Source organism: Plecotus auritus, assembly GCF_963455305.1.
Source record: "Plecotus auritus genome assembly, chromosome: 2".
NCBI lineage: Eukaryota > Metazoa > Chordata > Mammalia > Chiroptera > Vespertilionidae > Plecotus > Plecotus auritus.
This window is the reverse complement of record NC_137771.1, coordinates 9,180,333-9,207,212: the sequence shown is the minus strand read 5'-3', so window position 1 is coordinate 9,207,212 and position 26,880 is coordinate 9,180,333. Positions and strand designations below refer to the sequence as shown.

The window sequence follows — 26,880 nt, the reverse complement described above, 5'->3', positions numbered from 1 at the left end:
CCACTAAGAACGGACTGAAGGAATCAAGCCCTCTGCCTCTGCTTCTTGATGCTTCTGACACAGGAATGCGTCTGACCTACAGGAACTTACAACCCACACGTTCAAAGGCATCTCTTTCTAGAACAAGTGTGCACCCAGTGAGTGCCCAAGGCCGGCAGTTCCCCGCGCACTTCCAGTGCATGGAGCGGCGCTGGAGGCAGGAAGGGAGATCTGTGTCCCTGAGGCAGTCATGTGGTGACTCCACAAGGCAGCTGCGGCAGGTCAGCGCAGGCAGGAGGCCTGCCCTGGGAGGAGGCGTGGGCCTGGGCTAGAGGTGGAGCTCTCCTCCTGCAGAATTCCATCTATCAGGACACCAGGCTCGGCTTTAGTACGATCATTGACATGATTATAAGTATCGAGCTGATTTTGAATCATGCAGCAAGCTTGGCATGGAAACGTGGCAACAACAGGAAACGAGGGTAAGACTCTGCCCACCTTCCCAGTCTGTGCTGGGTACAGACGGCACTGCTGGAAACACATCTCCAAAATCATAATCTACAAAAACGGGGACAAAACTGACGATTAGAAGCAGGAAGTGGGAGGACAGGGCGGGTGGGGGCAACAGGGCAGGGACATGGGAGAAGACAAGAGGAAAAGTTAAACTTTCTACATTTTATCTAACAGCCAACCTCAGGGGACTTATTCGGACCCCAGTGACCTCTGATGAGCTGGGAAGACGTCCGGGGCCAGGAACCTGGTTCCAGCAGAGAAGGTGGGACCACCTGCTCCTGACCGTCTTTTCTATCCTGAGCCTTCCTTCCCTCCACACCAGCAGCTGAGACAAGGCGGGGCTGCTCCTTTGGGGTGCCCCTCTGCCTTCTCTGAGGCAGCCCGTGAGCCTGACCCTCCGTCCACTTGTACAAGGAGCAATGCAAGTCTTGCTAACAGCCAGTCTGACAGTAACTGCCCTCTCCCTGGGCATGCATGGCTCATGGCACAATTAGCAATAAAGAAAAGGTCAAGGCCTCAATGCTGATGCAATTCTAGTGAGTCCCAGGGGCTTGGATCCCCTCCCTGGAGGCGAGGAAACAGCCAGTTTTATAAATGAACACAGCCCAGCCAGCGTGGTTCAGTGGTTGAGCATCGACCTATGAACCAGGAGGTCACGGTTCAATCCACGGTCAGGGCACATGGCCTGGGTTGCGGGCTCGATCCCCAGTGAGGGGCAATGAGTCTCTCTCATCATTGTTGTTTCTATCTCTCTCTCACACTATCTCTCCCCCTCCCTTCCTCTCTGAAATCAGTAAAAATATATATATTTTAAAATAAATAAAAAAAAATACATGAACCCTAAGGCTTGAGAGGAGCCAGGCTGTTCGGTAAGCTTTTGGATCTAGACAACAAGATGACCTCCAGAGGCGGTGACCTTTTTCAGTCTCTGATGCGACGCGTGCGATCCTCGCGGACACACTAACAGTGCAGGAGGGACTCCTGAGACATGCTGGCAGGTTCTCCCCTAAACTTGGCATCCACCTGGCTTTCTTCTCCTTCCAGTGGTTCCTTAGCCTCTTTCTGCCTAAAACCTGGGGCGGGTGACCTCACCCCTGCGATGAGAGGAAGTCTCCTGGTCACATGCTAATCCCTCCTCACTCGGAAAACTGCCCCGGGGCACGGGGCTATAGACTTCTAGAAAAGGGTCTAACATTCCCAAGATCGGTCCCAAGACTGTTAGACTTTTTGTCTCCAGAGTTAGTTTCTTTTTCCCCCAGAGTTAGTTTCTTTTCCCCCCAGAGTTAGTTTCTTAGCCTCCACAGGGACTCGGAGATAGGCTGACTCTGAGAGATGGCTGACCCTGTTTAACTTTCACTTCAGCCACTGGACCAGGACTAGAGACCAGGAGGAGCCGAGAGAGACGCCACCCTGCCAGGCGCAAGTGGCTCTAGAATGGGTTTTAGCGCGGAGGCCTGGCTCCTGTCTGCCCGGCCACCTACCCTCGCTGGACGGGGCGATTGCACTGTCGTCCCACTCCAGGTTGGTGGAGGTGACGGAGTTGAAGGAGTTGAGGGACAGGCTGTCGGAGCCGTGGGCCGAGCTGGGAAGGCGGTCCTCGAAGTCCAGCAGGTGCTGAGGCTTGTAGTAGTCGGGCATGTAGGGGGCCAGGTCTAAGTAGGGGGCGTCCTGAGGCGAGAGGAGAAAGGCAGGTCTGGGTGGCGGCCTCCGCTGGGGCCAGGCTCGCGAGCCATGGGCCTGCCTGTCACACCCGCCCCCGTGCTAGCTTTTCTGTGGGAAACCAGTGGGCTTAAGGTACTAAATGCAGAAACCAGCTGCTAAAGAGCAATGTGATGGGTGTGGCCCTGAGAGCTGGACCTGAGGCCCCAGAGGACAGGAACCAGCGAGGCCTTCTAGCCCATCTCTGACCTCTCACTATTCGAATTGCTCGTTTCCCCTAATTCCTCCTCCTCTTCAGTCTGTGCCAATTGGGCAGGGACCCAGGAAGGGGATTGGGTTCGGACGGGGCAGCTGCGTCCGAGGCGCCATGGGTCCCTTTGACTCGATCTGGGCGGGCACCGAACATCTCTAGTGTGTGAATGTAGGAGAGAGGCCGGGAGCTGGAGCCGGTGGCAATTCCAGGACCCCAGGAGGCACAGGGATGAGTCGGCCATGTCCCCCTCAAACACGCATGTCCTACACATCCAGGCAGCGTGGCTGTTCTCCCAGGCGGGACAGAGATCGGAAGGAGTCGGCCAAACCAGGAAATCTGGCCTCGGGCCAAGAGAGAATCACACCCATCCTCTCACTCGCACTGCAGACCCTGACCCCGGCCCTCACCTGCATAAACAAGGCGTGGCCCAGGCCCGGTCACACCGGGAGACTCCCCAGAGGGGCCTGAAAATGGATACCACGTGCCCACCCGCCCACTCCTCTGCCCCGAAAGCCGGGAGAGCCACGGGGTCTCACCAGGTCCAAGTTGAAGCGAATGAACTCCAGCCCAGACACCAAGGTCAGGAAGAGAGTCAGGTGATCGTGGCTGCAGACCAGGGCATTCCTGTGAGACACGGAGCGGACAGTGGGGGTGCTGGTCTGCTTTCCAGCTCGGCCCTCCCTCGCCAACAAGCCCGCTGTGTTGAAATGTGACATGTGACACCCCTCTCCCTGAGGGCGCCCGGCTGGAGGCAGCTTCCCACCCCTTTCCAGCACTCTCCTGCTGGGTTTGGGCCACACAGCAAGTTCCCGCCAGTGTCTTCAGATACGGGCCTGTGGCATGAGGCCCACCTGGCTCGCAGCAGCTGCTATAAATACTCTGATCCCGCAGCCACCCCAGCAAAGGCTGCACATTCTAGTCCTGTCTGAGGCCCGGGGAAAGGACCAGGCGGAGGCCGAGCACCAAACACAGGAGCCCCCAGAGCTCCTGGCCAAAGCCGCACAGGCCGGGCTCGGAGGGCCCTGTGGCCGTCACTGACGTGTCCTCAGCGGGCAGTGCCAGGCCGGGCCTCTGAGGTGGCACACCACGGTGTCTGCATGTGACAAGAGCCTGTGGGACGAGGCGCCAGGGCAGCTCGGGGGCTACGTGGACAGACCAGACACTCACTTGACGTAGTACTTGTGCAGCAGGCCCAGGTTCTCCTGGAACAGCCGCAGGTAGCTCTCCAGGGAGTTCTCGTTGAGGGCCAGGTACAGCCAGGCCCGGCCTGCAAACAAGGGCAGGAGTCACTGGGAGGAAGGTCTGCCAGGGCGCCGTGCATTTGCCAGGCATGGGCAGGAAGGAGAGACAGAGCGGGGGAGGGGACCACGCAAGCCTCGCCTCCTCCTGGAGGGCCACGACCCCGAAATCTTTACTTTCCCGGTGAGCCCCTAGCTTGTGGCTGCCCAGGAAGCTGGACAAAGCGGGCAGATTTTAAACTCCAGGGGGTTGATAAATGCAAGGATCCTGCACGACCCTGCAGGCTAACACTGAGCCTCACCCGAGCAGGGGAGCGGGACCATCTTGTGCTCAGCTGGGATTCTCTCCAGCATCCCACTCTCCTTCACCCGCCCTCCACGCGCCCACAGACTGACATTCGCAGGAGGAGGGGCCTCTGGAGGGCACTGGCATTGGGGGCCCCACTGCCTCTGGACATCACATGGTAATTGGCTCCCAGGGCTGACCAGGAGGCCGCACCAAAGCCCCGGGCCACCCACAGGCAGAGCGGAGCTGGCCCTTCCCAGCATCCACCTGTACTACTCACTGCGCCCCAGGTTGGTGGCCACGTGCTGCAGCACCTCGATCTGCTTGACGGCCTCCCTCCGGGTGAAGTGCACCACGAGCACCCAGTAGCCCGAGGAGAGGTCCTGCAGCCTGAGGAACAGGACAGGAGCTGTGGACCTGGGCCGGGCTCCCGGGGAGGTGCCGCCGGCGGGCCCACCAGCTGTGTCAGTCCTGAGCTCAAGGCCAAGAGCAATGGCTTCCCGGCGGGACCCACAGGCAACGTGCCTTCCCATTTCACCTACTCGTTCTCTCCCCCTCCATCTGCCTGCTCAGGGACAATCTGCCCGGATAACCACAGCCTGCGGCCCCCAGAGCGGGACAAATTGCTCTCCGCCAAGGGAAAGGAGACACAGAAGGCGGACGAGGCTGGGGACTTCTCTCCGGAGGCCGCGCGTGGCCCGGCCGTGCCCTGTGGTGCCCACCGCCTTCCCAGAAGCTGCCCAGCTTACCCGTACAGCAGGGCGTGGTCCAAGTGCTCACACAGGCGCTGCAGCACCTTATCGTGGTTCCGGATGGCAGGGGTCTCATCTTCACACGCAGCGAAGTAGCTCTGCAACTGAAGGGGGAACAACCATCTTAACTGGAGATGGGTACAGAGGAGGCCACAGAAGTCCGGGAACCGACACGGTGGCTGAGAAAACCAGTCGAATGGCGTCTTCGTGGTGACCGAGAGAGGGGCCCGCCTCGGTCTGCCTGCACTGCTGCCGTCCTGCAATGCAGGGCCCAGAGACCAAGGCTGTGTCCTTGCAGCTCAGGCCCCACAGGCACTACCAGGGGCTTTGCACAATGACAACAGGCGAGGTGGTCACTGTCCATGCAGAGGTCTCAGGTGGGACCAGGGTCTGAGCCTGGGTCACCGAGCTACACAGCCCCAGGGTTGCTACCTAGGATGTTATCACCCACTTAAACGAACCCCCGTGCCCAGTGTAAATGCCCCCACCCCTGGATTGTGCCACCCGGAGGCCTTGCTCCAAGCTGCTCCTCTGGAAAAACGCAGGGCTGATGGGCTGGGGCACCGGCTGCCACGGTCTCCGTGCCAGTCTCTGGCAAGGATGTGCCTGAGGAGCCTGACGAGGCTGGACATGGACCTGGGAACATGCCAGGCTCATGCAAGCCCTAAACCAAGAAGGACACTGTCCTCAGGTGGACTGATACGAGATGTGGACAGCGGGCGGGATGAAGTGCCGCTCTGAGCAAACGCCACCCGGCGGGCGAAGGGGAGGGCAGCTCGACCCGCTTAGTTAAGGTGAAGAAAGCCCAGATATTTGTGGGGGTTATTTATTTTTTTAATTTGTGGGTTTAAGAACCATGTCTTTATTGATTTTTAGAGAGAAAGAAACGGAGAGAGCGAGAGCGATAGAAACATCGATGAAAGAGAAACATCATTGATCAGATGCCTCCTGCATGCCCCCTACTGGGGGTTGAGCCTGCAACCCAGGCATGTGCCCTGACCGGGAATCGAACCAGCGGCCTCTTGGTTCACGGGCTGACGCTCAACCACTGAGCCACACCAGCCGGGCGAAAGCCCAGGCATTTGGACTGAGTCTCTGCAACCAGTCAGGAGGCAGGAGCCCCTTCCCAGTAAAGCCCAGGAGCCGTCTTGGCGCCTTCCCTTCAGCCATTCTCTCGCCTGCTGTTGCCCTTGGCGTGGCCAGGGGGAAGGACACGATGGAGGAGCACCACCCCATTCGCGCAGCTCAGGTTTAAGCTCTTGGCGCTGGACAAACGTGCTCTCAAGTGTTTCTGGAGCCGCAGTGGAGGCAGCGGCGGCAGGCGAGATGCATCAACCACACCAGCAAGCACGCGCTCCTGGAGAGAGGCCACCGGCCAGCTGCGCCGCAGAAAGTCTCTTCTCCGTGGCCCCGAGTGAGCCCGCAGCCCTGCTGGCCGGGGAGGCTCAGTCCTTCGGGTCTGCCCTGCGTCCCGAGAGGCAGGCAAACCAAGCCCAGGAGGAGAGGTTTCCAGAAGGAATGGGAAGAGCAGTGAGCCCGTGAAAACCACAGGACAACCTGGAGGCAATGGCCCAAGTCTTCCGTGCACCTGACTACCGAGAACCACACCGCCTCGGGGGTTGTTTTCATTTTATTTCAAAATCCAAGGAGATCTGAGGCCAGGGGCTAGACGTTAGAGCTAGAAGCATCCTCTGAGATCTAGTGCAACTCCCTACCTTAAAGAACAAAACCGGCTGATTCGTCTTCTTCGCTGTGAAAGCAGCCACACTCACTCTCCCACTTGAAAACATGGACACGTTTTATTTATTTATTTTTTATTTATTTATTTTTTAAAATACATTTTATTGATTTGTTACAGAGAGGAAGGGAGAGGGATAGTTAGAAACATCGATGAGAGAGAAACATCGATCAGCTGCCTCTTGCACTCCCCCTACTGGGGATGTGCCCGCAACCAAGGTACATGCCCTTGACCGGAATTGAACCTGGGACCCTTGAGTCCGCAGGCCGACGCTCTATCCACTGAGCCAAACCGGTTTGGGCACGATTTAAATTTTTACTTATTTATTTTTAAACAGAGAAGGTGACTGAAGCCACCTGCACTATGATGTTTAGCTGAATGAGGGAGCCATGGCTAGAACGCAGACTCCTTTCTCAGGTTAAAATACCTTAAAAAAAATTATTCCTGCCTGGCCGGCATGACTCAGTGGTTGAGTGTTGACTTATGAACCAGGAGGTCACATTCCGGTCAGGGCACATGCCCGGGTGATGGGCTCGATCCCCAGTGTGGGGCGTGCAGAAGGCAGCCGATCAATGACTCTCTTTCATCATTGATGTTTCTATCTCTCTCTACCTCTTCCTTCCTCTGAAATAAATTATCTTCTTAAACAAAATTATTTCTGAGCCAGCTGCTGTGGGCTGGGCTGCAGGGGGGTGGGGGGTGGTGCCAGAGGGGCCGGTCTGCTTCCCTGGCTCCCTCCCTGGAAGTGCGAGACCCGGGACCCATGGAAGGAACAGCGGTGAGAACCATGCCTTTGCTTTAGGGAAGGCACTAGGAACAGGCCGAGCTGAGTGTTATTTTGGGAGCAGCAAAGGCCTTCCGCTGACTAATGTGGGTAAGCTATAAACACAACGATTTCCTTTTTTATGTGCATTTCAAATCAAGCCAACCACAGATGCTGGTGATGTGCAGATTATTATTTTTCTACTAAAGCAAGAAAAGACTCCTTGGCTCCCGCATTAGCATGGGCTGTGTCCTGGCGGAGCTCGGCATGTTTTATTCCACTAAAGTAGTCTCTTCACAGTAAAAAAAAAAAAAAAATTCTGGAAACAATATTTGCTCACCCTAAAAATGCAAGTGACATGGAAGTGGATATAAATATGAAAGCCACCTGCTCCCTGTTCCTCACTGTCAACAGTTTGTGTGTGTGTGTCCGCCCAACCCTTTCCCTGCATACACAGATTTTATTTTTTATTATTATTTTTTAAATATATTTTTATTGATTTCAGAGAGGAAGGGAGGAGAGAGGGATGAGAGAGAATCATTGATCAGCTGCCTCCTGCACATCCCCTACTGGGGATGGAGCCTGCAACCCGGGCATGTGCCCTTGACCAGAACTGAACCGGGGACCCTTCAGTCTGCAGGCCGATGCTCTATCCACTGAGACAAACCAGCCAGGGCCATGCACAGATTTTAAAAAGTGAAATAGGATGATACTGTACTCATTGTTCTGAAAGCTGCTTTTTCTTAACCATACAGCAGGTGTATGTTTCCATATCACTACATCCACACCCACTGTATTCTTCCTCATAGCCACACTGTATTCTACCATGGGAGGTAGCATGCTTTAACCATGGTTAGACATGGCTACTGGCTCCAATTCTCCGAGATTACACAAAATATTGCGACGAGCATGGGTGGATCCCTGTGTGGGTGATTCTGCCCGGTGAGTGCTGCGTGTGGAAGTGCGGAGCTGAAGAACACGCACATTCACAGTGTGGCTGGAGCCGGCCACTCGCCTGTCTAAAAGGTGGGTCAGTTTCCACCCCAACCAAGTTGGCCAACACAGGATGAAATCAGTCTAATTTCTGCCGCTCTAATCGGTGAAAAACAGTACTTAACTGCTTTAAATTGTATCTCTCTGCTCACTAATGCAGTCGGACAGCTTTATTAGCCATTTGTATTTCACATTTCTGTGAAGTGCCTATTCATAACCTCCGCCCAATCTCCTGGCTGCTGGTCTTTGCTTATCTGCTGCAGCTCTTTTTTTAAAAAAATCATTATTGTTGAAAGTATTACATGTCCCCTTTGCCCCCATCTGCTGCAGCTCTTTACTCGTTAAGAATTTAACCCTGTTTGTTGCACTGTTTCTTGTTTTGGGGTGTTTTGTTTGTTTGTTTCTGCCCAGTCTCAACTGACACTTAAACTTTGCTTTTGGTGTGTTTTCTCCTATAGAGAAATTTTAATTTTTTTATGTAGTCAAATCTGTCAATATTTTCCTTAATAGTTTCCCATTTCCCCCAGTCTAATATCACAAAAGTATCTTTATCCTTCTATAGTTTTAGGATTTTAAAAAAATGCTTAGCTCTCTATCTATGACATGAGGTGAGGATCCAGCTTTGTTTTTTGGATGGATAACCCACTTTCCACCTTTATTTTTTTATTTTTTTTTTTTTTTTATATATTTTATTGACTTTTTACAGAGAGGAAGGGAGAGGGAGAGTTAGAAACATCGATGAGAGAGAAACATCAATCAGCTGCCTCCTACACACCCCCTACTGGGGATGTGCCCGCAACCAAGGTACATGCCCTTGGCCGGAATCGAACCTGGGACCCTTGAGTCCCCAGGCCGATGCTCTATCCACTGAGCCAAACCGGTTAGGGCCACTTTCCACCTTTATTAACAGCCCCTTACTGATCTGCGATTTAATACGCCAGCTTTCTAGGCTGTTTTGCTCACCTGGTCCATTGTCTACTCCTGTGGCAGTCCCTGCTTTTAATTATTTTCACTTTACTCATTATTTTGATGTGTGCAGAACAAGTCCATCTCCCCCGCCCCCACCAAAATTACTCATTTTCAAAACTGTTTACACTATTCGGGCACATTCTTTAGAATCAAATTTCATTACAATCCCCTTTGAATATGGAGTAGAACTACATTGAATCCAGAGGTTATTTGTGGGAGAAAAGGTACTGAGTCTTCCTATCCAAGAACGTGGAATTCCCCCCATTTATACAGCTTTTCTTCCCTCTCCTTTGGTAAGTCTTACAGCTTCCTGTACACAGGTCTTGCACATTTATTTCCAGGTGGGTTGCGCGTACACACACACACACACACACACACACACACAACACACACACAGAGTCTTATGAATTAGGGGACAGTCTGTAACCAGAAAACAATTTCTGCAAAAAGTCTAATGGGAAGGGGGTGTGACATGGTGGTGAAGAGCAGGGCTCTGGGCAGGAATCCTGGGTCCACGCTAGTTGAGTTCCTGCAGCAAATTACTGAACTCTCTACCCCTCATTTTATTTATTTATTTTTTAAATATATTTTTATTGATTTCAGAGAGGAAGGGAGAGGGAGAGCGGGATAGAAATGTCACTGATGAGCCCTAACTGATTTGGCTCAGTGGATAGAGGGTTGGCCTGCGGACTGAAGGGGCCCAGGTTCGATTCCGGTCAAGGGCATGGACCTTGGTTGCGGGCACATCCCCAGTAGGGGGTGTGCAAGAGGCAGCTGATCGATGTTTCTAGCTATCCCTCTCCCTTCCTCTATGTGGAAAATCACTAAAATATATTTTTTATTTAAAAAAAAGAGCCGAAACCAGTTTGGCTCAGTGGATAGAGCGTCGGCCTGCGGACTGAAGGGTCCCGGGTTCGATTCCGGTCAAGGGCATGTACCTTGGTTGCGGGCACATCCTCAGTGGGAGGTGTGCAGGAGGCAGCTGATCGATGTTTCTCTCTCATCGATGTTTCTAGCTCTCTATCCCTCTCCCTTCCTCTCTGTGAAATATCAATAAAATATATTTTAAAAAAAAAGAAAAAAGAAAAAAGAAACGTCAATGATGAGAATCATTGATCAGCTGCCCCCTCCCTACCCCCCACTGGGGATCTAGCCCACAACCGGGGCATGTGCCCTGACCCGGAATCAAACTGTGATCTCCTAATTCATAGGTTGACGCTCAACCATCGAGCCACGCTGGCTGGGCTCTAACCCTCATTTTAAAAATGGGTTAACCCTCTAACCCTCTCCTGTAAAACGGGTTAAAAGAAGCTCTCCATACTAGTTACATGTAACTATTTAAATTAATTAAAATTAAAGAAAAAGAAAATTCAGTTCTTCAGTTGCACTATTCACATTTCAAATGCTCAGAGACCACGTGTGGCTGGTGGGTACTCTGTTGGACGGAGCAGACACAGACGTCCCATCACTGCAGAAAGCACTGAGCAGCGCTGGTGTGGAGGAGAGAACGGTATAAAGTATGGAAAAGGCTTAGCACAGGTCCCGGCAAACAGCCAGTGCTCAACAGACAGGAACCAAGATCATGAGGAATAATGAACCCACAGTCTTCGTCAAACTAAGAAGACAGCACTTGGCCAAACGTAAGCTCAGGTAAGAAGACAGGATGGTGGCTCTGCTCTCAGGACTGATCTGCTCTCCGTCCTCGAGCAGGCGGCTCCAAGGCCTGTCCTTCAGCCGCTCTCACCGCAGGTTGATAAAGATTTCCCATGATCTCAGGGGACGAGGAGAGTCTGAATCAATGCTGCAACTCAGCAGAGTCCTAGAGAGGAGCAGGAAGAAGAAGGGGGACGTCTACGGATCAGGGTCAACAGCCCGAGCTCCTGTTTGGAGAGCTGGTCGGCGATGCATGACATCAAGGCAAACAGCAGAGGTATTCAGCAGGTGGCCACTCACTGCACCAGTCAGACCAGCAGGCTCTGAGAAAGCCAGGAGTGGGAGGAGAGCAAGATGGAATGAATGAGGGCTCCTGAGCAACAGGAGGAATGGAATGAGGAGAATGAACACGACTCCGCGGGGAAGTACAATTACCACCTCTATTCCAAATTACTCTGCGGTTACATACACCGCCTCCTGGTAGAGCTGAAACCGGCTAGAATTACCACCATCACTTACTGAGTGCTTATTAGATGCACTAGGAAGGAGGCAGATGGTTAAGAGCGTGGATTCCGGGGTCAGACAACTTGGATTTGAATGTGGCTCTGCTACCCACTCACTGTGTGACCTTGGGCAAGTTAGCTAACCTCTCCAAACTCGGTTCCCTCTTCTGTAACATGGGCTTAGTAATAGGACCCTCCCCTAGGTTGTTGTGAGGTTTCAGATACTCCTTATATCATAGCAAAGTGCATGACTCCTTGCAAACACTTCATAAATGTAGCAGCAACGATGACTCACTTTACAAAGACTATTTACTGTAATCATCACAGCACCCCCATAAAACAGGTCACAGAGCTAGTAAGTGGCAGAGCCTGATTTTAAATTGTTTTCACCTATGCCGGGTCAAAGACCCCCTAAATGAATAATATATATAAAATGTTATGGTCTGCTCTCATGTGTGGTAAAGGGAGACGCAGTCCCCTCTCTCACAGTCGCAGGAACTAAAAAGCGCCGAGGTGGATGAGCTCACTGTCCTGCAGCTCTGCTTCTTGGAAGATGGAACAAGGAGAAAAGCCAGGGCGGCATCTTTAAGAAGACAACTTGGCCCCACCGGTGTGGCTCAGCGGTTGAGCATCGACCTATGAACCAGGAGGTCGAGGTTCAATTCCCAGTCAGGGCACATGCCCAGGTTGCGGGCTCGATCCCCAGTGTGGGGTGTGCAGGAGGCAGCCGATCGATGATTCTCTCTCATCATTGATGTTTCTCTCTCTCCCCCCCTCTCCCTTCCCCTCTGACACCAATTAAAAATACACCTATATTTTTAAAAAGACAGCTTTCCCATTACCCGCTCCCTCCTCCTGCCCCACACGGGCCCCTTCCCAGGGCGGGTGAGTGTGGTTTGGCTAATGCAAGCCGCAGTGGCCCCGGGAGGAGCTTCCCCACTCTGGGAAGGAGTTCATGCTGCTGACCAGACTGCCAAGTGGTTCTGAGTGTTTCCTTCCCGTCCAGAGAATTTCAGAGCAGGGTCCGCAAACTGTGGCCAGGGGTCCACCTCCTATGATTGTAAATAGTTTTATTGGAACACAGCCACGCCCACTGGTTTTGTATTTTCTTCAGCTGCTTTCGAGCCGTGCCCGGCGAGTGGAGCAGATGCAGCAGCAGATACTGTATGGCCTGAAGAACTAACATGTGCTACCTGGCCTTTACAAGTGAAGGAAGGTTCCAAAGGGTGGGATGATCAGTCCATCGGGGTCACATTCCCAGAAAGGGAGGTCACAGAGGGAGGTGACAGAGGGAGGGCCTGGGAACCCTGGCGAAGCAATGTGAGCGAAGGGCAGGGATGAAAGCCTGGAGGGGTTGTCGAGAAGGGGCGGAGCTTACTCGGATCCTGCTTCCAGCACAGGAGGTATTTTTAAAGTGAGATCCATGAGGCAATTGGAAGCTGAAAACTTAGTAGATATTTGATGGTATCGAGGAAAGATTAGTATTAAAGTTTTTAAGGTGTGACTGTGGGGCTGGGTTAGGGGAGGAAAACATCCTCATCTTTGAGCAGCGTTGACTGAAGATGTTATGGGTGCCTCTGCTTCAAAACAGCGAAGGGATGGGGGTGTAGCAGACACAAGACGGTCCCTGAGATGAGAGGAGCTGCCCGCGGGACGTCCGTAAATTATCAAGTACTGCCTTTGGGTTGGGGGGGGGGGGGCAGAGAGGAAGAAGGGAGGAAGGACGAAGAGGAGACGGCCCTCTGAGCAGTTTTGCCAAAAAGATGGCAAGAAAATGGGGGTGGAGTGAGAAAGTCAAGTCCTTGGGCGGGAAAGACAGGATGGCCCCCATGAGAGCCCAGATGCAGGGGGGCTGGTGTGCTTGGTGGTGGGAGCATGAAAAGGCTCTCAGCCGAGGAGCATCTAAAAATAATCAAGGTCAGCCTCAGCCAGCCTGGCTCAGTCGGCCTGCGGACTGAAGGGTCCCAGGTTCCATTCCGGTCAAGGGCACATGCCCGGGTTGCGGGCTTGATCCCCAGTAGGGGGCGTGCAGGAGGCAGCCAGTCAATGATTCTCTCTCATCATTGATGGTTCTATCTCCCTCTCTTCCTCCTCTCCCTTCCTTGCTGAAACCAATAGAAATATATAAAAAAATAAAAATAAGCAAGGTCAGCTGATGAAAAGAAGGATTAAGATGTAAAGTGGTAACAAAAAAAGGAGCTGTGATTTCCCTAACCCAGGCCTGTTCTCAGACCACACCCTGGGCTGGCCCAGCTGCTCCTCTCTCCCCGCCCCTGATGCTCTGGGTGCACTGGGCACCAGGAGGGGAGCTGGGCCAGCCCACCCGACTCAGAGCCAGGAGGACGGTGCTCCCTGCCCAGCACGCTGGGAGGACTGGCCCACGCTGGGAGCACTGGCCCACGCTGGGAGGACTGGCCCACGCTGGGAGGACTGGCCGGCACGACTGTGCCAGACCCCGTGCTGCGGGGAAATGTGGGTGGCAGCTCCAGCCAGAAGTGCTTGACTCAGAGCATGTTAATCAGGGCGAGTCCCACTCTGTGCTCTGAGCCGCCACCGCCCAGCCCGCTAGGTCCCCCTGCCTCTTTCTTACAGACACACAACCACAAGTCCATTTCTAGGCCTAGGCTGGTACTAAGAAACCCTTCCAGAACGCGTCCCTAATCGAGAACTCCAAGAGTGGAAGCGGCCACATGAAAATAAGACACTACAGGTGCCCTACTTCCTTTCTCCCTCCCAGGGAAGACTAAAGAGGCTGTGGGGCTGCCCAGTAAGATTCCAGATGGGAGACCTGGAATCTAACTCTGCTACCTACTCAGTGGCTGCACTGTGGGGCGTCCCCCTCATTCACAGAGCAGGATTAAGTCCCCGCCCCAACGACAGGAGAGTCTGCTCGGCTGGAGGACATAGGGCTGCAAAGGCCCACCCAGCACTGGCCGACCACTACGCAGCGCAGTACACAGAGGGCTCGGACCTCTGGAAGCTGCCGGGGAGGCATTGCCAGGAGCAGCGGCCTCCCTAGTGGCTCCACGCCATCGGATGTATTTAAACAATAGGAAGTTTAGGACAGCTGCAGCAGGCCGAGTCTAGGCGGTGGAAATCCAAAAGCAGAAAAGACCCCAAATGAAGGAAGGGTGGGCTGCCACCTGACCAGAAATCAGCTCTTAAAAAAAATACACACACACACACACACACACACACACACATAATATTATACACACACACACACACACACACACACACACACACACACACATACACACACACATATTTAATTGATTTCAGAGCGGAAGGGAGAGATAGAAACATAAACGGCCTGGCCGGCATGGCTCAGTGGTTGAGCATCAACCTATGAACCAGGAGGTCACGGTTCGATTCCCAGTCAGGGCACATGACTGGTTGTGGGCTCAATCCCCAGTGTGGGGCACGAGGAGGCAGCCAATCAATGCTTCTCTCTTACCATTGATGTTTCTGTCTTTCTCTCCCTCTCCCTTCCTCTCTGAAATCAACAAAAATATTTTTTAAAAAAGAAAGAAACATAAATGATGAGAGAGAATTATTGATCAGCTGCCTCCTGCACGGCCCCTACCTGGGATCGAGTCCACCCTTCCTTCATTTGGGGTCTTTTTTGCTTTTGGATTTCCACTGCAGCTGGGCATGTGCCCTGATTGGGAATCGAACTATGATCTCTTGGTTCATAGGTCGACGCTCAACCACTGAGCCATACCATCCAGGTTGGAAATCAGCTCTTTTAAAAATTAAATCCATGATGGCCCTGTTGCATGAGCTCAGCTCAAACGCAGAGCCACCCTGAGCTGCAGGACCCTCTAGGCCAAGCATGTCACTCAAAGGCTAACACGGGCCAAATAAACAAGGCATGCGGCCCTGAGTTTGACATGCGTGTTCTAGGCCACCTAATCCCCGAGGCTGCCTCCACGGGATGCTGTTGCGGTACCTTTCAGGTTGGGATGTCCCCAAACCTTGATGCCTGGACTCCCTCAGGGAGAAGGACCCTAAGAGGGCCCACCCATGTCCGTGGCAGCTGCAGGAGGGTTGGTGTGGTTGGAGCTCCCCAATGTCCCCTTCAGGTGGCCACCACATCAACGGACACAAGTGAACAAATACATAAACAAATAAGGCGGGCAGGCTGGAGTCTTCCAGCAAAGCTTCTAAGAGCAACAATGCCTCTTTCCCACGATCCGAGGGCTGGAAGGCCAATGCCAACAGCGTTTCTGTGAAGATTCTCCACTGGAATCTAAGACAAGGCCGGTGCTGGCCGCGCTGAAGACTTTCAGGATCTAAGAGCAGAAGAGCCCGGAGAAACCACTGAGTTGCTAAGCGGAGTTTCCCCGAGGAAACTGATTCAGTGAGAATGCCCTGAGCCGCAGGGTGTGAGCAGAGACGGGCTATCAGTGAATGAAACTCTGACTTCTGAAAGTGCTGAGAAGCTTAGCCAGACCCGCATTTTGCAGGCGGGAGATCGGGGCCCAGGGCGGTGAAGCGACTTCTCACAGCTCCTGGCTTGGCCTCTGGGTCCTTCTGTTTCACTGCAGTCTTGGCCAGGTGTGCGCAGACGCCACAGAGGGAGCTTCTCTGCTTCCATCCCACCTGGGGACGAAGCAAGGCCAGGGCACCTGCTGGAACCATCTGCAGAGTGCACATCCCACACCTTCCTGAGGAGGGCGGAGCAGTGCGGCCGTGGGCCATCCCCAGGGCTCTGTAAAATGGGAGCTGGGGGGTGAGGGACAATGCCAGAGTGTCCTAATCGCTTCCTTCCTAGACAACATGAGTGTGAGAGGCTTTGGCTGCTGGGTGCCCACTGCCCCACCAACCCAGGCAACCACAGTGCTCCTGACTTACTGTCCTAACGTTACCATCCCTGAGAGCCCACCCACGTTAGCCTGGAAAGTATTTCACGCCCAGTGACAATCAATTACAGTGATTAGAACTAGAGAACTCAGAAACCACCCCTGCATGAGAGCCAATCAGAGGTCCTGGTCATGAAAAACACGGCCCTTCGGCCAATGCCCCTGCCCAGGATGGACTGGTGCCCAGGCTGGGTGACATCCTGGGCTGGCTGGCACCCCCACACGCGGAGCCGTCACGAAGCATGTGCTGTTGTTTACCATGGGCCCGCTTTGTTCTTCAAGTAAGTCGGGTGAAATCAGTGCATCTTAACCATTCCTTCGCCACTCATACCCCCGTGTCCAGCTTTCTTTCCGGCCTCCCCAGTCACTGCTCATGAGCCCTCCTTCGCCCCTCATACACCTGAGTCCAGCTTTCTTCCCAGCCTCCCCGGTCACGGCGCATGAGCCTTTGGCTGGGGAGCTGGCAGCTCTCTTACTGGCAGCTCTGTGGAAAGACACGCAGGGGAAAGGCCGAGAAAAGCAGGTACTTGGATTTCGTTTTTCTATGCTTCCTTTGGGGCGCTGGAACAATGACAGCAGAAGGGGGCTGGCTGGCTGGGCACAGATCTCTTGGGTCATTTGGCAGAATTTGGAGTCCAAAAGGAGACGAATGCTTCTCCTTCCTGGAAGGGGCGTGTCCGGCCCCAGGTTCTAGGATTGCTCTGCCTCTGAACTCCGCAAGGGCCTTGACCTCTTGAGGAGGAACCAGGACTCCCTTCAGAGTGGGGAGGGAATGGCAGGAGGCTCTGCCAAGAGGCAAACACCAGGGGCCAGCGGCCAACCCAAGGCCTGAAAGAACACGCATGCCCGGCTCTATTCCGGTTCCACTCTATGCTTTGGCCGCTGGGGTGGAAGCAGGGGCTGGCAGAAACCCTGCAGTGCTTTCCGAGCGCTCCATATTCAGTGTACCCTTGGCACTGGGGGGAGGGAGGTGCGGGGTTCTCAAAGCCTCGTTTTAATCAGTCTTTCGAAGCCTGGAGCCTTCACTGGTTCTGTGTTCATCTTTCACTTCCCCCTTCCCCTGCTGCATCTACTGCATGACCGTATGCGTGCTTCCCCACCCAGACTCTGTCTAAAGCACAAGCTTAGATGGGTGTGGTCAGAGCTACCCCATGGACACGGGGGACCCTGGCCTCCATCAAGGCCTGTGCGATGCAGCCCGAGACTTCAGAGGTTGAAAATGTAAGCACGGAGTCAGGAAGCACACGAAACCCCCAGGGTTGCCAGGCCATCGCGGTCGTTACAGGACATGAGGAGGGCCTGCGGTTTACGCCGAAGACATTGTGATCTGTTTAAGGTCAGTCTCTCCTTCCAGAGTGTGAGCCCCAAGGGGGCAGGGACGTGGTGGGTTCTGTTCGCTGCTGATCCCTGGGACTCGAAGAGAGCTCAGCACAGCACAATCACTCAACCAAGTATCTGTTCGATGAATATGGAGGCCTACCTACAAGACTGGCCTACGGTTATGATTTCAAGACAAACATCATGGAGATGGAAAAGGGTCAGAGACACGGGAAGGGCAAGAGCCAGAAACATGGTTCAAGCCCAGGTCCGCCCGTCATGAAGGCTATGACCTTGGGCAGGTTACAGCTCCGAAGCTCCTTTCCCTCAGTATTAAACAGGGATCATGCCTCATCCGGGAAGTGTGCCGTGAGCCGGATGGAGGAAATGGGTATGAACAGCAGGTGCATAAGCAGCAAGTTCAAGTGAAGGATGCTCTGGCATTATTACTCCCCGACCCCCAGTGTGTTTGGACATTTCAGCCTCCAATGGTAGTTTAAGACCAAAACTAAAGAACTTAGGGTGAAGTGTAAATGGAGGTTGACAACTTACAAAAATTAAGGTTTGAGATTTTTGTGGATTTCAACTCTACAATAGTCTCTTCCTTGTTCTCAAACATTACGGGGTTTCTCAGAATCTTAGTTCCAACTACAATGACCCAGGGAGGAAGGGAGATTATAGGAAATGAACACTTTCTTCCTTGTGTATTTCTACAATGTTGTCAACACTTCAAAGCAACGGGGGAAAAGATAAACTGCAAATACATAACACGGGGAGAATGTCCGTGTGGCCGGGCCAGCCACTGTGCCAGGGAGAGAGAGGAGGCTCCCAGGACCCCGGGTGGTTATAATAACTGACAGATGGATGACCGACCTTTCAGCTCCAGCCAAATGGACTCGCCCAGAAGCTGTCCTTACTCTCCACTCACAGTTCTAGGACGTTCTAGGACATTCTAGGATGCTCGCACCAGCAGTGAGCAGCAGGAGGAGGAGAATGGGGCTGGGAAGGAAAGTCCACCCAAACCAAGGATGAGAGCCCTGGACCCAGCGGCGGTCACTCCACCTTGCACGTGGGGCTCCAGGTCCCAAGTGACACCCGGCGTTGGCAGCAGCAAGGCCACCAGGAGAGCTGTTTATCCAAAGGGAGCAGAGACCCACTGCCTTCTGCCAGCTGCAGTGGCACCACTCCGGTGCCAAGGTGGAAAGTCCTCATGCCTGAGAGGAGCACCAAAGACTCAAGGGGGGAGAATGACCCACCCAGGAGCCCACAGTGACTACAAATGCCAGCCTCCTTCTTCCCACAGTGCTCACTCCCCATACCAGCTCCTTTCTCTCCACATAAAAACAGGACTTTGCCCTCCACCCCTTACTCAACATTAGTTTCCAGGCCTAACATTTTTGTCCACCAGCAACAGATTTCCAGTTTTGCTGGGAATTTATTTTCATAACTAGAGGCCTGGTGCACAGATTCGTGCACCAGTGGGGTCCCTCGGCCTGGCCTGTAGGATGGGGCCAAAACTGGCTCTCCAACATCCCCCAAGGGCTCCCGTATTATGAGAAGGCACAGGCCAGACGGAGGGACCACACCCCTCCCTGCACAATTGGGGCCAGGGAGGGATGGGGGATGTTAGCCAGCAGGGGAAGCATCGAGGGAGGGCTCGAGGGCGTGTCCAGCCCGTCTTGCTCAGTCCCAATTGGCCAGACACCAGCAGCAAGCTAACCTACCGGTCGAAGCATCTGCCCCCTGGTGGTCAGTACACATCATATCGAGCGGTTGAGCAGCCTTAGCATATCATTAGCATATTATGCTTTGATTGGTTGAACGGCCAACCAGTTGACTGGACACTTAGCATATTAGGCTTTTAGTATATAGGATGGGCTGCACCTGGATGAGTTTGGTTTTCTTTTGGGGGGGTGGGGGAGCCTGTGGGACTCGCCACTGCTCCACCTGGAACTCCGAGTGGTAACTGTGACTACAGAGAGACAGCTGTAGCCCACCCTGACTGACAGGGGCCACCTGTCTATGTCCAACCCCAAGGGCAGGTGAGTTTCTGCCAGGCCCCCAATCATCTGGATGGGCCTCACGCCAGAGCCAGGCAACAGAGAAAGAGGGAGGACCACCCTAGCCTGTTTGGCTCAGTGGATAGAGCGTTGGCCTGCAGACTGAAGGGTCTCGGGTTTGATTCTGATCAAGGGCACATGCCCATGTTGTGGGCTCAATCCCCAGTAGGGGTGTGCAGGAAGCAGCTGATCAATGATTCTCTCTCACCATTGATCCTTCTATCTCTCCCTCTCCCTTCCTCTCTGAAATCAATAAAAATATATTTAAAAAGAAAGGAAGAGCCCTGGCTGGTTTGGCTCAGTGGACAGAACACTGGCCTGCAGACTGAAGGGTCCTGGATTCGGTTCCGGTCAAGGGCACATGCCTGGGTTGTGGGCTCGGTCCCCAATAGGGGGCCTGCAGGAGGCAGCTGATCAATGATTCTCTCATCATTGATGTTTCTCTCTCTTTCTCCCTCTCCCTTCCTCTCTGAAATCAATAAAGATATATTAAAAAAAAGAAAGGAAGAAAGGAAGGAAGAAAGAAAGAGGGAGGACCACAGTCACAAGGCTTCAAACAGAAACCTAATGTTAGAGAAGCACTTTGTAAAAGGAGAACCATCTTAAAATGGAATGGGCAGGGCCGTTCACACTTCTCCCCTGGCATCTAACGCCAGGCCTGGGTGGGGTCACCTGGGGTCAGGTGCACACGCCTGTGCTGCCTGGTTGGGGGTCTCTGGCCCCTCACACCCCTCACTAGACAGCCTCTATTCAGCGAGAGGAGAGGCATGGAGAGGTAGCGGCTGCCAATGCCAGGATTCGGGCAGGGAAAGAGGAAGTGGGGAGAAGCAGCCCGACCCTTCGCCTTCAGTTTATAAAATGCGTGTGTAGATTTCATTTTCTTTAGAGCTTGGTCCAGTGACTTTTTAAGATTCTTAAAACTCTTAAGAGTTTTTCCATGAAACCAGAGAGCACAGAACTATTGATTGAAACCAAATGGTCAATATAACTCCCACATTTATCTGACTACCAGGCCTTGTCTAAGAATGAGCTGCCCTGACTAATTGTTAATTTCTGGCAGACCTAAGCTGTCTGAAGGAGTGGAAAAATGGGAATGGGGAAAGCCTCCCCTCCCCCCCCCCCCCCCCCCCCCCCCCCGCTACACTGCACTGACAGGCTAGATGGGTGAGCTGCTGCTCATTCACCAGCTGACCCGACCGGAGACCCCCTGCCCAACAAAGGCTGTGCCAGGTCAGAAACAACCTCGCTCTGGGCGGGAGGGGCAGTCACACTGAGGTGGGCGGGACACTGGCTGCCCTGGGCGAGGGAAGGTTGTCACAGGCCAGTAACATTCCCGGAAGGGCAGTGACTTTATCAAAATTCATCTATTTACCCTGTTCCAGGGGAGCAGACTTGGGGCTGAGGAGACGGAGGTCAGGGGTGGCTTACTTTTCCTTTTATACACTTCCGAGCTCTTTGTGTGCTTTTTAAAACAGCTGCTCATTCTCTTGTCCTCGGCAGTGCCCCTTGCTGGATGCAATGCCACCTCCTTAGGCAGGTCTTAACTGACACCTCATCCACAGCAAACTCCCTGGCCAATTACTGATCACATTCTCCTGCTAAAGACTTGTCACGGTCTGAAACTATCATTTTTTATAAGTTTTTTTGTGTGTGTTTTTAAAATATATATATTTTACTTATTTTTTACAGAGAGGAAGGGAGAGGGATAGAGAGTTAGAAACATCGATGAGTGAGAAACATCGATCAGCTGCCTCCTGCACACCTCCTGCTGGGGATGTGCCCGCAACCAAGGTACATGCCCTTGACTGGAATCGAACCTGGGACTTTTCAGTCCACAGGCCGAAGCTCTATCCACTGAGCCAAAGTGGTTATGGCTATAAGTTTTTTTTTTTTTTTAATATATTTTATTGATTTTTTACAGAGAGGAAGGGAGAGGGACAGAGAGCCAGAAACATCGATGAGAGAGCAACATTGATCAGCCGCCTCCTGCAACACCCCCCACTGGGGATGTGCCCGCAACCGAGGTACATGCCCTTGACCGGAATCGAACCTGGGACCCTGCAGTCCGCAGGCCGACGCTCTATCCACTGAGCCAAACCGGTTAGGGCTATAAGTTTTTTTTTTTTTTTTAATTGATTTCAGAGAGGACCGGGGGTCGGGGCGCGGGGGTGTGTGTGAGAGAAACATCAATGATGAGAGAGAATCATTGATTGGCTGCCTCCCACATGGCCCACATAGAGCCTGCAACCCAGCATGTGCCCTGACGGGAATTGAACGGTGACCTCCTGGTTCATAGGCTGATGCTCAACCACTGAGCCACGCCGGCCAGGCTGAAACCATCTTTGTAGAGGTTTGTCTACTCATTTCTCCTCCTCCTGGAATATCCACTCCATGAGGCCCAGGGATCTTACTTGCCTCGCTTGCTACGACCCTCCCTCCTAGGGCCCAGGACAGTGGGGACATATGGAAGTGATCAGTATGTCTTTTTGAAAACCTAAATACACGACGTATGACGGGATTGACAAGTGTCCACATTCATCCCACAAGCCTCACAAAAGGTGCTCAAACACAGTTACAACAGAGGTTGGTTAACTGGACCGGTCGCACCAATGTCTCTGAACGGGATCCCTAACCTACCCCGGCGAGGCTTTTTCCATGTGAACACACATGTACACATACAAAGGACGGCCTGCCCATCCCAGCCTGCTGCCTGGAGCTGTAACGAAGCTTCACTGGAACGCAGACATGTATGGGCTGTCTGAGGCTGCTTTTTTTCCTACCAGGGCAGACCTGAGTAGTTGCGCCAACAATCGTATGTGCTGAAAATATTTACCATCTGGGCTTTTAAGAAGTTTGACAAACCCTGAGCTTGCAAAAAATAGAAAAGTGTAGTGTTACGACTTTGCCTGCCCAGCTGGTGTGGCTCAGTTGGTTGAGCGTTGTCCTGTGCACCAAAAGGTCACCAGTTCAATTACCGGTTGGGCATGTGCCCGGGTTGTGGGTTTGGGGTCCCCAGTCATGGTGCAGAGGGAAGGAAATGGATCAATGTTCCGTTCTCACATTGATGTTTCTCTCTCTCTCCCCCCTCCCTTCCTCTCTCTCTAAACTCATTAAAAACATTTTTTTTAAAAAAAGAGTTTTCCTGAAAACTGCATGAGAGCACATGCAGAGTTCACACAGACACTCGCAGGTGAAGATGGCAGCTGCATTTTATTGAGGCCCTGTTACGTGCTAGGCTTTTGCTGAATGCGTTCAGTGCGTTACCTCCAGTGATTTCATTCCCATTACAACACCACGAGGAAGTTGTGACTGCTGAGGCCAACTGAGGTCCACTGGCCAAGGTCAACATGGTCAGTGACAAACCCAGATCCAGGTCTGTGCCCTCTGACACCTGGCTGGTATCCACTGTGCTGTACAGCTTCCAGGGAGAGCACTTTCCAGCCACAGCAAGCCGCGCCCTCGGACACTGGTCCGCCTCCTCGCTGTCCTCAGAAGTCCACCAGACACCCCCGCTTCCTTGGGGGTACTTAGGCTGCTCCTTCTACCTTGAATGCCAGCTTCTTCTCTTTCTCTGAATTCCACCAATTTGTCAACTCAGTTAAGGCCTCTTCCTCTGAGGCTTCTCCTTGCCCTAGTGATTTTTTTTTTTTAAATATATTTTATTGATATTTTACAGAGAGGAAGGGAGAGGGATAGAAAGTCAGAAACATCGATGAGAGAGAAACATCGATCAGCTGCCTCCCGCACACCCCCTACTGGGGATGTGCCCACAACCAAGGTACGTGCCCTTGACCGGAATCGAACCCGGGACCCCTCAGTCTGCAGGCCGACGCTCCATCCACTGAGCCAAACCGGTTTTGGCTGCCCTAGTGATTTTTAAAATTCTCCCTCCAACCAATGGGCAAACTGTCGGGGGGTGGGGGTGGGGGAAGAGGCTGCCTCTCACAGCACAAAGCCTTTCCTCATACGGCACGTGCATCAGCAGACACGGTCCTCAACACCACAGCAAAACTGCGATGGAAACCACTGCCTTCCCCCTGGAGGGGATGCTATTTAGTTAGCACCACATGCCGACGCAAACTGTCTTTGATTTGGATGTTTCTCTTGAACTATGAACAAATCAGCAACCACAAGCTCTGTTATCTGCGCCTGGGATGTTTCTGCTACTCTCTCCCTTCTGAGAACACGTGGAACTTGCTTTCATGGTGACCATTTTCATTTACCTGCGCTCCCTATTCAACTCGTCTCTCTCTTTAACCCCCGGGAATCCTGCCTCCGAGAACACAGGCTCCCTCGGATCCCGGTGGATAACAGCTGTTTCACCTCTCTGGTGTTACAGTGCATGTTCACCATCCCAGAATCCAGGTGGGAAAATAGCTGAACTCGACAACAGTGCTTGGGGAGAGGGGTTACCTACACTTGGGGGTGAAGTGGCTGGGCGGGGAACCTGGAACCGGGGAGGGGGGCTATGTTCTGTTTCTTGATCTAGGTGCTGCATAGGTGAATGTTTTCACGCTGTGAGGACTCACCCAGATATACAGGATGTAGGTATATTCTACTTCAATAAAAAGCTCTAAACTACCCTCTCCAAACACAGTAATACATAGTGGATCCTTACAATTTTTTTTTGCAGAAATACACATCTCATTTTTTCTTTTTAAAAAAATGTTTAACAACTATATGTTTTTATGGATTTCAGAGAGGAAGATGAGAGAGAATCATTGGTCAGCTGTCTCCTGCACACCCCACACTGGGGATGGACCCTGCAACCTGGGCATGTGCCCTAACCAGGAATCTAACTGGGACCTCCTGATTCATAGATTGACAACCACTTATGCTGTAGACTGAGCCACACCAGCAGGCCCACATCTCATTGTCTTTGTGACCATTTTACCAGTGGTGGATGGAAGAAAAAGGTGGAGCCACTCTCACGGGCTGGATAACAAACTGAAGTGACACTGGTGTTCCAGGGCAGATCTGCCCCCAAGACCGCCGGCCCACACCGCCTCCTGCTGCAACCGAACCAACCGATTCCTACGAGAAGCAGATCCTCAGGAAACCAGATGCACCTCATGGTGCAAGAATCATCAAATAGTTCTCTGAGACACGGCACACAAAGGAAGCAGGCGACACGTCCCGAGGGTTGTTGTATAACAACCTTCAGGTGGCGAGGCACTTGGCCGTCTTCAGATCTTACAAAAGTCAGGAATTACTAACTCCATGACAAACCAACAGAAATAACGACCCCTTAGCTACAGACTGAACATGTGTCCCCCAGATTCAGAGGCTGAAATCCGGACCCCCAATGGGGTGGTATTAGGAGTTGGGCCTTTGGGAGGTGCTAGGTCATGAGGGTGGCAGCCTTACCAAAGAAACCAGGAGAGTTCCCACGCCCCTCCCCCCATGTGAAGACACAGGGAGAGATCAGCGGTCTTCCGCCTGGAGGAGGGGAACTGTGACCAGTACGTGCGTGTTGTTTTATAGCAGCCCAAACAGACTAAGACAACTTACTTATTGAGACTGGGTCCAAGCATCATGCCGAACACTCTACATACACACTCTCCTTAAGTCTTCAAAGCAACCCTAATTTTATCCCCGCTTCACAGGGGAACAAACTGAGGTGTGGAGAGGCTGACGAACCTACCCAAGATTACAGGGTTATTAACGGGCAGGGCAGGGGTTCAACCCAGGCAGCTAGACTCCAGAATCCCTGCCCTTCACCTCGATGCCAGTCCGTCAGGCCTTCCCCTTGCGATGCACCCAGGGATGGGTTTCTGGTTTCTCGTGTGCGACTTGCATCGTCTGGCGTTCGTGACAGCTCAATAAAATGTGCCTGTCCAAACCCACACAATGATAAGAACTTCGACAACGCCTTCATAATTTACTCTGATTTACAGAGCGTGTCTCTGCCTTCAAATAAATCCACGTTTACACGGACGACAAAGTGTCCATGTCCCCCGCCTTGATACCCCAGGCTTTCTCCACTGGTTTGTTGGAAATCCAAAGACACAACGCGTGGCCTGCCTGAAGCCATAACCAGCTCAGATCAGAAGAGTCAAGTCAGCAATCTTTCCCTTCCATTACGAAAGACGTATTGCGTTTTAACAGAGTATTGGCTCATTCTGCATTCCTTGGGTAAGCAAAACCTACACCCCAATTGCATTAGCAAAGCAGGGGGGAATGAAATAAATGAAACTTTTGTTGGATGCCTGCAATGTAACTTTCAGTTGTGCTTTTTAGAGGAGTATTTTAGTAAGAGCATTTCGATTCTTCTTTTTAAGCCACACGGACCTTTATGAAAGGTAAAATTGCTTGCCTATGTTACTTTCGAGGCATTTAAATGGGGAAAAGTTATTTAAATATAACGGTTGATTTAATCAACTTTCTTCCTTTGGTTTGTTGAAGTGATAAAATACTCGGATGAGCCCTCCACCCCAAGTCACCTCACCCCCCCCTCCCCCCAGTTTCTCAGACAGGTGATCGAGGAATTCAAGTCGGTGAAAAATAAAATCCAACGACATCCTGAAATGCTTGTCAGTTCCAGCCTGGTTTTAAGCGACTGTGCATTCTACCTTCGAGAACGGGGCCCTTTTTCAAAGAAGCTGACGTCCCCCGCTTACAGTCGCATGCCCCGCAATAGGTAATATTTTTTTCCACCTGGAAATGGGACAATGGTCTCAACTGCAGGGAGCCCCACACAGCACGGTGTCTGTGGTGTCGCTAGGTCCTGGGAGTCACCAAACAAAATGCAACCCCCAGGTGCTCAGGCTCGCAAGCAAAGCTCCGAGGAGCCCCTTCCAAACTGCCGATCACCAGGAAACTTCCCGGGACCCGAGGCACTGCCCGCAGAACCTGGAGCCCCGGGCCGCGAGGGCGGCCTTTGCCCAGACCGTGCGATGCGCGGAGGAGGCCGAGGATGCAGGGATGCGGGCGATGCTGCCGCGGGGTCCTCCCAGGGCTTCGCCGAGGATGCTGACCTCAACTCTCTCTTTAAAAATAGCCCGGAGCCCGGCGCTCACGTGAGCGCCCCGCGCGCCGCATCGGCCGGGCTCGCGGCGGGCAGGGCGGGGGCCCGAGCGGGGCGACAGGGGGGACCCGGCCGGCGAGCGGCCCGGGAAGGGCGGGGCTGACGGCTCGGCCGGGCGCACAGGCCGCGCTCACCTTCTTCACCGACAGCGAGATGTTCTCCAGGATCCGGTCCTTCACCTCCCGCGGCTCCATGTCGCCGCCGCCGCCCCGCCGCCGCCGCTTCCCGCGCCGCGGGCCCGGGGCCGCCGCCAACCGCTGCGGCCGGCCGTGCGGGGGCTCCGTCGTGCCGGCCGCGGGCCCGGCGCCCGCCCGG

General features: G+C 53.1%; 1 protein-coding gene across 4 annotated transcripts in view; it reads right to left on the bottom strand.

Moving 5' to 3' along the window:
• The window catches only part of PLEKHM2 (pleckstrin homology and RUN domain containing M2), a 37,369-nt gene extending 10,489 nt beyond the window's left edge, over nucleotides 1–26,880 (bottom strand). The window contains exons 1-7 of one of the 4 annotated variants that reach the window (XM_080657740.1): nucleotides 26,700–26,880; nucleotides 4,675–4,781; nucleotides 4,206–4,315; nucleotides 3,569–3,668; nucleotides 2,938–3,025; nucleotides 1,971–2,157; nucleotides 475–534 (exon numbers count right to left, since the gene is read on the bottom strand). In XM_080657740.1, coding sequence (XP_080513866.1) covers nucleotides 475–534; nucleotides 1,971–2,157; nucleotides 2,938–3,025; nucleotides 3,569–3,668; nucleotides 4,206–4,315; nucleotides 4,675–4,781; nucleotides 26,700–26,759 — 712 coding nt within the window. In that variant the 5' untranslated portion in view covers nucleotides 26,760–26,880. The remainder of the gene's footprint in view (nucleotides 1–474; nucleotides 535–1,970; nucleotides 2,158–2,937; nucleotides 3,026–3,568; nucleotides 3,669–4,205; nucleotides 4,316–4,674; nucleotides 4,782–26,699) is intronic. The other 3 variants (XM_080657741.1, XM_080657742.1, XM_080657743.1) reach the window with 3 other exon arrangements.